We start from the raw sequence: 9,923 nt of genomic DNA on the forward strand, positions 1-9,923 counted from the left end.
CAATGATTGCCTCTTTAGAGAACACATCTTGGAATAAATGCCCCCACATCTGTTTGGGGAATAAAAACCAGCAAAATATATTTGGTAGAAAGTTAACTATAATGTATCCATTGAAAAATGAGCTGTGTTTCAGGGCTAATGCCAAGAGGGTTTTAGGTGGATGCAATGAAGCAGGTCAATAACGGTTTAAAGCAGCCACAGGTAATATTACTTTTTAAAGAATTGTCCTAGTTTTTTTTGTTAATAGATTTTTGACATTTTAATGAGTCTGCTTTTCTTGTTTACTGTGTCAATCTGAGAGTTAGGATCATTTGGATAACATATGTGGCCAATAAATGCCACTCAAAATCTCTTTAGAGAAATGATTTACATTTGCAGACCTGGGTACCACGACGCTACGCATAGTTTACTGTCTGGATCCCAGCATTGAAATGCAGATTCAAACCATTGAGCACATGACCCTTCGACTGGTATTCACAGTCAAATTACAAAGTTTCACATAATGAAAAAGAAAGAAAAAAACAGCGCGCAATGAGCTCTCTTTATTTAAAGTGGAGGAGGAGAGAAGGGGGGTTATCCAAGGTGTTTGAGACAGATGAGGGAGGTGGGGGTCGGGAATGGGGGGAGGAGGCAGGGACGGTAAATTGGGCGGACACATAAAAACTGCAAGGGGCCATAGATGCTGGATCATTTGCAAAGTCTGGCCGTTCTGCGCACCACGAGCTGAACGAGACGGATAGGGAAAGGAAACCCCACCGAAGACCCCGAGCATCGGCCTTCACTCCGACCCTGTCTCCTCTTGTCCGTTTAGAGGTGTCGCTAAAGGATTAATGAGCCAAAAAGGCACCCAACTTCCCCTTTAAGGCTCATTTCGGCGTTTTTCGGCTTTACGCCTGGACTGCCTTTCACCTTCCCTTTCATATTCACTTCATTCGAGGATACCTGTACCTCTACTGATGGTAAGCGCTCTTTTACTCACACATTCCCGATTTTTCATGCTTTCAGGAACGCAATATGTTGATTTCAACAGGAGGAAGTTTGTGACTTTTACTTTTGGTCTGTGGTGTTTGTGCGCGTTTAACAGACATTACTGAGAGTTTGGACAGCACTTACCGGCAGAAATGTAAAAGGATGCATGCCCATAATAATCTTATAGTCTACTTCATTGACATAGAAACGGATATAAAGTGGATGAACAAGTATTTGGGAACAAATAGCGCACTTATCCTGGCAGAGCTCTCAACAGGTTAAAGCCTTTTGTGCCGGAGAGTTAAACAGTGACAAACCAACACAGTGAGGTCATTTCCAAACAGAGTCCAATTTCTCCACGCCTGTCTTTCTTCAACATAATTAAAATGTTTACATTATTCCGATTTGTGACTTTTCCAAAGTTTGGCACCGATCTTCCCTATACACACCTGTATCTGCCTCGTGTCATGCGTAATGAGAGAGATGGAGATGACACAAACTCAGAATTAAATCTAAAGAGTGAAGACGAACATCCTTATTTTCCTAAGATAATTTTTGACTCTAAATAATGCAAACAAATATATCGTGCGTAATTTAACCAGATTTACAACGGCACGTTCCTGTCATGTTGTGCCAAAGTTTGCAAAACCAGTCAGTGCCAAACCATTACAGTCGCACAGCAGAAGTGATGCAAGTTTGTTAATTGTTCGATGTTGTAATATAAGGACTCATGTGGTTTTACCTGTTGTGTAACGATAAATTATAAAGTGTAATTACGTCATTTAATACAGAAAAGCTGCAGCAGCGAAAACATATTGCGGCCTGCTGGCGCATGGCGTGTTTGGCACACTGCTTTACTTTTCTACTCAAGTTTCTCTGCTGCAGAGAAACAGTTTTATTCACATAATTATAATGTATAAAATCAACTGCATCGGGCAAAGAAGGTTTCAATTTAATTTTGGTTGTTCCAGGAGACATTTTTGGTGATAATATTTTCCAATTGTTTAATTTAACACCCTGCAACCTGTTGGAATCAGCTGATAGCATGAGGTATGGTAAAATGATTTTCTCACCGTGTTTACATGTATTCTTAAAAAGATCGAAAGTATCATGGACATTTAAAAATAAAGTCGTGCAAATCATCTTTTTTATCGGAGTACTTGTTTCTCAGAATTCACTCCAGCTAACAAAACCATTAACCTGCTTTCAGTGATCTCACTGACTGTGAATGTTCTCACTGTTGAACTGCTCACTGGGAGCAAATACAATCCCAAACTTAAACTATCCAACAACAAGAAACTTTACAGGTCTGTTTTATTTCCTTCAACACCAATGAGGACATTACATTTTATGGGCACATTGGCACAAGTAATTATTTAAAATTCTTGAGTTAAATCTCCCTTGTTATAAGAAAATATTTTTTTTAGAGGATAGTGTTTGTTTTGTTTTTGATCAGGTCATTTCTTGCAGTGGCCATCACAATAGTTTATATAATTATGAACTGTTTATAGTACAAAACATATTAATATCAACCAGAAAAGGACATGTTTCATCTAGCATGGCATCAAAGTTCATAAAACATGATTCCCATGACTATAAACATGTTAGTTAACTGATTACTGGCATCTGAAAGGATACAAATCAGGCCAGAGATTTGGCTGTTCCCGTGGTAACCAACTGCCTTCTCCCTCTTTCTTTCTGTCTGGTTTTCTCTCCCACCATCACTGTCAAATTCCTCAGAAAACACATCTGAAGAGCCATGTGCATAGTCTGATCACATTATCTCTGGCCAGAGAGAGAGGGAGGCCAAGGGGGATCGAGCAAAGCCAAGGGCAGTTGACTGCTCCGGCCTAATTGCAGCCTGGTCTGCATTTGTCGTTTTAAAATTTGACTCAAGTCTTTCGCTCAGTACCAAAACCCTCTGAAAGTGAAGCTTCCTAAAACAAATCTTGGAATTCGCTTTTGCCTTTACTGTTTGATCAAAAGCAGTGAGTCAGATAATACAGATACAAGTCTTGTAAAGTAGTTCAAAAGATGAACAGAGTTTGGTGTAGCTCCAAATGTTTTGCTTTATTTTATCTGGGGAAACAGGCCAACAAAATGAACGCAATTACTTTTTCCAGAGTTGAAAGTTTACTCCCTGTCTGTCTTACATGTTCTTTCATCATCATCGCACCACTTTGAGTGTCTGTCTGTTTTAGCCTGCAGCTTTGTCAGTGGCTGGTTACAGTTACAAGATGTTCTGTATGGTCAGTGTTTTTGAGTGCTATGAATCCCTGTAATCATGGGAGAGGCCCTCGCTGTACAATGAACGTTTGTTGTAAGAGATGTGCACACACATACACACACTCTCTCAGAAACACACACACGTTATCCCCCCACCCCATGGGTAATAGAGCTGATCATGTTCTGAACCCTCCTCTCTCTTTGCCACAGTTCTCACGAACATGCAAGCGGTGGCATACACTCGTGCACGCGTACAGGCACACACACACCGTTTAGCTCATGCACACACACACACTGCACATCACCCTTTCTTTGCACACACTGGATCTAGTGTCATGACCGAGAAAGATGGGGGGTCAATCGGAGGTCAAAGTCTAATGCTGTTAGGAAAAAGATCCTTGATTGCATGTACAGTGAGCCATGCAGAGGCCGAGATAATCGCAAAGATACGAACCCAGATATTTACACAAACACACACACACACACACATAATGTTCCTGTAAATGTGCATCCTCACTGTGTAGTAATGCTTGGGTGCTCTCCAGTGGAACACGCTCCAAATGATGACCAAAGACCTACGTAGCGCGGAGTAGACATTTCTGCTCTGTGGTGCTGTTGTTGTGGTCACTCTGTCAATAAGTCAGTAATTTTTATTAGTATGATTCAACGACATTTAGCACATTTAAATGCCGCGTAAAATCATTGAGTCATTCATTAGAGCCATGTTGCTGTGCTTGTTAAACCTACCAGAGGAAAAAGGCACTGTTGATGCAGGACATTTCATTTTTAGAGGTATTTTGTCTAAGAATCTGCTTAAAAAAAGATTAAAAGCCAATTATACCCTAAAAAAAACAGTACACACACCAGGGCTGAATTAAAGACGTTGCTACTGATGACAGTGATGTCAAAGAGCAGAAGACCCTGTCATCAGAGTCACTTCAACCTGTGTGATCCCTCAAGTGGGGAAGCGTTACTAAGAGATGAGGCCTTTTTGACAAAGATGCATTTGGTTCCTTGTCTTAAAGAGGTGATCTAAGTCGCTTGGAGGGATAACGGTTGACCGAGTTCACTTGGAGACGGTTTCTGAAAGCAAACAGCCCTCTTGTTTTGGATATAGATTTTACCACTCGTGATCAAAGTGGTGTTATCAGCCCTTTGGTCTTGTGTGTGAACATGAGGGGATAGTTTCAGATCTTTTTTTCCAGTTCAAGTCGCCACTGATCTAATGTTTTCTTTGGGGGGGCTTTTGAAACATGTTTCTTATCAATTGCCAGGGAATAGATGTAATATTATAATGAGGTGTGTTTTCAGTCTTAGGTATTAATGATCTGCTGTCTGTGTTGTGGCACATACCTCCTTGCATTCCAGTTTCAGTAAATAGCTAGCTTTGCCTATGAGCCAAAATGATAAGCCTTAAAGAGACACTAGGTCTGTCTTTTACACACACACACTCACACAGATATATCCTCCACTGCTCTTCAAGTACAAATGATATGAAAGCCTCAAATGTTTGCTATTGCATTCAGTTTATAACTTTGTCCTGTTTTTATCTGTATCTTTTAGGAACAGGGTCACTCCAACGTTCTCCTGCAGCCGCCCAACACCACCTAACATTTCTTGGAAGAACGTGTCCATTGCCTTCTCCCAACAAACATGGACTGTTTTCCCATGCTTTATTTTCTGTCGGTAAGTAAGTGGACCATGCCATTTGAATTTGTGGCATGTGACACGTTGCCGCATCTCACATTTTCCCCTTTCCTCTCTGTCCACTGAGTCACTGATTTATGTGGCATTTAACCAGACTTGAAAGTCCCTTTGGGGTGTTGGGCAAGGCACTTGTATGAGGAAGAGCTTTTTTTTCAGTTAAATGTGTGGCACATAGTCCTTGGTTTGCCCAATGGCTTGTTGGAGGAGACTGTTGCTCCTTATCCAGTTAAGAATTTGCTCTGACCCCAGGGCTGCCTCTTTTATTTGTCTAATCATAGTGGAGGAGGGAGGAGACGGGGGAAGGGAGGGAGTGAAGAGGAATGGCCCTCAGATTCCATTCAAAAAAGTCGGGTTCTTGAACCAGCTGTTTACCTTTGGAGGATGTCGCCAAAGATAAACTGCAAGAGGTCTATCTGATCGGGGACTGTTTTACTGTAAACAAGGCAGCTGGGCTTTAAATCCAATTAGAGTCTGCCGTCAGTGGGAACTTTTAAAGAAGAGGGTGTACTGAAGCTAGTGAAGACATGTAGAAAAGGACAAATCTGTAAAGTCAGTTAAAATGGAGGTCCTTTTTAGTCCCTCTGCTTTGTGTTTTCTTCCCCTCTGCTATTTTCAGCACTTTCCTAATCTTCTATCTTCGCTCCTCCCCATAGAGACATCATGATTCCTGGTAATCGAATGCTGATGGTCATTTTAATATGCCAAGTCCTGCTGGGAGAGAGCAACCATGCTAGTCTGATACCTGAAGAAGGGAAAAAGAAAGTTCCGGGCCTGCAGGGTCGTTCGGCCGCTCAGAGCCATGAACTGCTGCGGGACTTCGAGGCCACGCTGCTGCACATGTTCGGCCTCAAGAAGCGGCCCCGGCCCAGCCGCTCGGCCACGGTGCCCCGCTACCTGCTGGACCTCTATCGGCTACAGTCGGGGGAGGCTGAGGAGGCGGGGGCGCACAACATCTCGTTTGAGTACCCAGAGAGGTCCGCCAGTCGAGCCAACACTGTGAGGGGCTTCCACCATGAGGGTAAGAAAAAATAACTATAACATTCAGACAGAAATCTTGTTATCAGCGGAAAGAGACGTTGAACACATCATGTTAGTACTACACTGAGACATTACACCATACTCATTGTTACCAGGCATTCCAATAATCTTGGTAGTAATGGATTTCATTAGCATGGGCGAGGACCGCTAAGTATTCAGTGTAAAAAGAAAAGTCCTACATCCCTTGAAACACGATTGTAAGCGAGCTCCACCCATCTCACCATAACCAAGGAATCCAAGGATGTGGTCACCAAACAGTCTACATAGGGGCAGAACAAAATCTGCCAGACAAGCTCTCGAGAGCCTCATTTGACAAAACCCTGCATGTTTGGTTAGCAGCAGAAGGAATAGCATACCTTTGTTTTACTGACTTGCACTTCTCACCCCACCCAGCAGATCATGGCTTAAAAAAAGCCCGGTTTTGGCCTTGAATTGGAGTTTGCTCCTCTCTCATGTCTCCAGTTTATATGGAGGGCTCTTTTAGAAGGACCTTCCTCAACGTGCAATTATCTTTAATGCTACTCTGCAGCCTTCTAAATAAAGCCCCTACTGCCAACAATGTGGGTGCTGAGAGCAGACGGTGCTCTGTAGAGATGGAAAAAATGTCTCAGAAGCTGGTGTGATAGAAAGACTGGAACGTTAGAAGGGTTTCTGTTTATTGTGTCTTGGGTCTGCTTAGTTTTAAGGATGGATGCAAAGGTTTCAATTAGGCTCACAGACACACCAGGGTAGCCGATTTGTTGAAAGTAAGATGAGGTCGGAAAGCTAGATTTAGACATGTCGACGTAAATGCTTGACATCTATGGCCGAGACACAAAAGTGATGTATGAGACTCGGCAAGTGTGGAAGCAAACTTGTAATGTGGTGCACTGAGAACACCGTGGAGCTTTAGGGATACAGAACATGTCCGCCCTTGGGAGGAGGAGTAAGGAAGGAGGGATGAGTCAGCCTCAATGGGGCTTGTCAAACATATTGCTAGTAGTAACACAGACCCACAGAGCAACGAACCGGGAGATAAGAAGAAAGAGCACCTCCACTGGACGAGGAACTTTTGCCTGTGATGCAATGTGTGTGTGCATGCAAACAAGCGTATGTGTTTTTTTAGTTTCTACTGCTCTCTACAGGCATTTACCCTCCTTCTCTTTTGCTAAACTATGTTAATAACACGCTTTGAGGCCTTTTGAGTGGGAGTGCTTGGTCCTTTGAAAGCACTATGTGCGATAGTGTGATTCAGTTGAGTGATCTGTCTAAAACACTGTGAGTTATTTCAATCTGCAACAAACGGACAGCTAGGTGAGGCGCATGTTTACAGGATAGGTAAACCATGTAACCATTCATCTTGAATCCAGCAAGATACATTTGTTTTGTATTGGCTGTGTGGAACAGGTGACATCTCCCTATTTTTCCAATGTATTTAAAATGCTCTATAAGCTTAAATACAAGGCTCAGATAAAAGAAAATATGCATTCCCTCGCAAGACCTCCTTTTCCATGGGCTTCAGATAAATGACATTCAACTATATTGTCTGACTCCTTAATGATTATTCATGATGAAAATGATAAACGTCTTAAGTGAACAAACTGCAGAGCTAATCAAAAACACAGCAGGTTTTAATAATGAGAACCACCTGGGTGAGATTAGGGCCTGGGTGTGAAATAACAGGGGTGGATTGAGCAGGAAAATAGTAGACACAACATTCCTTTCCCCAACAATGGTGATCTTGCCAGAAATCTGCAGACTGAGCGTGGAACAGGGAGCCTCCACTGTGTTTATACTGTAGCTGTGGTACGTTAATCACCACCCTCCTTGTAATGCATGTTTCAGCAAAGTGCTCAGAGAAAGGCATTGAGAGAAGGGCTGGATAATCCTTATGGATAGATAAGGAAGCTTGGACAGTGTATATTTGTATTCCTCAATATCCCAGAGGCCTTGAAAAGTGTCCGTTATTTAATGTCAATAAAGCCAGGATAGATTGAGGAAGTGTTGGGTTTAGTTTCAATGTATCTGTTGGTACAGTGAAAAGGAGATACAGTATTCCATGTAAACTTCAATATCCGAGTATAGAATCATTATCACATAATATTCACGTATAAAGTAATGAGTTTAATTTGCATTAGGTGACATGACAAGCATGGTGAGGAATTCCGCAGCTAATTTAACGTTCCTTATTTCTCCTCTTCATTTTCAGAGCACATGGAGAGGGTAGATGATGTGGATTATGGAGAAATTACGCCCCTTCGCTTCCTGTTCAACCTCAGCAGCATCCCAGAGGACGAGCTGCTCTCTTCCGCCGAACTGAGGCTCTACCGCCATCAGATTGACGAGGCCATCGCTGACGCCTTCTCAGACACCCAGGGGCTTCACCGGATAAACGTGTACGAGGTGCTGAAGCCCCCGCGGCCAGGGCAGCTCATCACGCAGCTGTTGGACACTCGGCTTGTCCGCCACAACGCGTCGCGCTGGGAGAGCTTTGACGTGAGCCCCGCGGTGCTGCGTTGGACTCGTGAGGGCCTCGCAAATTATGGGCTGGCCATTGAGGTTCAGCACCTCAACCAGACGCCACGCCACCAGGGCCGACACGTCCGCGTCAGCCGCTCGCTGCACCGGGAGCCGGGCGAGGACTGGGAGCAGCTACGCCCCCTCCTGGTTACCTTTGGCCACGATGGGAAGGGTCACCCGCTGACCCGCCGGACCAAGCGCAGCCCCAAGCAGCGGGGCCGGAAACGCAACCGCAACTGCCGGCGCCACGCACTATATGTTGACTTCAGCGATGTAGGCTGGAATGACTGGATAGTGGCGCCCCCTGGCTACCAAGCCTTTTACTGCCACGGGGAATGCCCCTTTCCTCTGGCGGATCATCTGAACTCTACCAACCACGCCATTGTTCAGACACTGGTGAACTCTGTGAACAACAACATTCCCAAGGCCTGCTGCGTGCCCACAGAGCTCAGCGCCATCTCCATGCTCTACCTGGACGAACATGACAAGGTGGTCCTAAAAAACTACCAGGAAATGGTGGTAGAGGGCTGCGGCTGCCGCTAACACACAGACTTACAGGAACCTGGACTGGCGACATGACAAAAACAACATGGACGCTTTAAACAAATCAGAAGTTCTTTACTCCCAAAAATGTTCACTTGGACCCTTATTTATAACTTTTATGTTGAGGTGTATGTTTGTCTCACTTTTTTTTTGTTTCTTTGACAATATGATCATATATTTTGACAAAATATATATATTTATATCTACATATTAAAAATAAATTGAGTTCTTATTTTAAACATAAAAAGCTGTACAACTTTTCATAATGTACATTAGATTGTATAAGGTTTTTTTATTGAGAAAAAAACTATCTAAAAAGTAAAGTTTATTTACTGGTAATATTTATTGCTTTCATATGATATACATTTTGGAGAAAAAAATAAAAACATGAATTGCCTACAATAACACATTTCAGCAGATCACAAGATGCACCCTTTGTCTATTTGCGAGGTTAAGAGCACTGCGTCAGGACTTTTAAGGAAAAGTTGACATAATCAGAAATGTGCATTGAGTGTCTTGATTAACCTCTTTACAATAATATTTGACTGGTGATTTTAATAAGCCCATTAAAACTAAATCCATTTGAACCTATATTACTTTAATTCAAATCTATTATAAGGGGGTGTAAACAAGTTTAGAGTAATTACCCATTTGTGTTTTACATTAATTGAGAATCAAACTCAAAGCCTGAAACTCCCTGATGGTTTTTTAAAGTGTTTTTAGCTTAGAAAATATACAAAAGCAAAGACATTCTGATGCTCTGTTTGTCCCAAAAGGTTTGGTGAATTACCTGGCAACTAACCAACTTTGAATAATTCACACTTCATCAAAGAAAGACAAATAGTGGAAATGATCACCCTGTGGTTCAGCATTTTCTCAATTTTCATCCTTTTTTTTCCAAGCACAGAAGCTGTTAGAGGAATGGTATGCCATTTCAAAGC

General features: G+C 42.7%; 1 protein-coding gene across 1 annotated transcript; it reads left to right on the top strand.

Moving 5' to 3' along the window:
* The first annotated feature begins 683 nt into the window (after nt 1–683).
* bmp4 (bone morphogenetic protein 4) lies at nt 684–9,569 on the top strand. Its single transcript, XM_034221511.1, has 4 exons — nt 684–959; nt 4,759–4,881; nt 5,556–5,920; nt 8,129–9,569. The coding sequence occupies exons 3-4, from the start codon at nt 5,563–5,565 to the stop codon at nt 8,980–8,982; spliced, it is 1,212 nt and encodes a 403-aa protein (XP_034077402.1). The 5' UTR covers nt 684–959; nt 4,759–4,881; nt 5,556–5,562; the 3' UTR covers nt 8,983–9,569.
* Nucleotides 9,570–9,923: the final 354 nt, after the last annotated feature.

Source organism: Gymnodraco acuticeps, unplaced genomic scaffold (assembly GCF_902827175.1).
Source record: "Gymnodraco acuticeps unplaced genomic scaffold, fGymAcu1.1, whole genome shotgun sequence".
NCBI classification, from domain to species: domain Eukaryota; kingdom Metazoa; phylum Chordata; class Actinopteri; order Perciformes; family Bathydraconidae; genus Gymnodraco; species Gymnodraco acuticeps.

What these genes read in the sequence shown, in the direction of transcription:
- bmp4 (XM_034221511.1), top strand. Translation starts at nt 5,563, where the DNA reads ATGATTCCTGGTAATCGAATGCTGATGGTCATTTTAATATGCCAAGTC. An exon ending in GAGGGGCTTCCACCATGAGG is followed by an intron (nt 5,921 to 8,128) that starts GTAAGAAAAAAT and finishes CTTCATTTTCAG; the next exon opens with AGCACATGGAGAGGGTAGAT.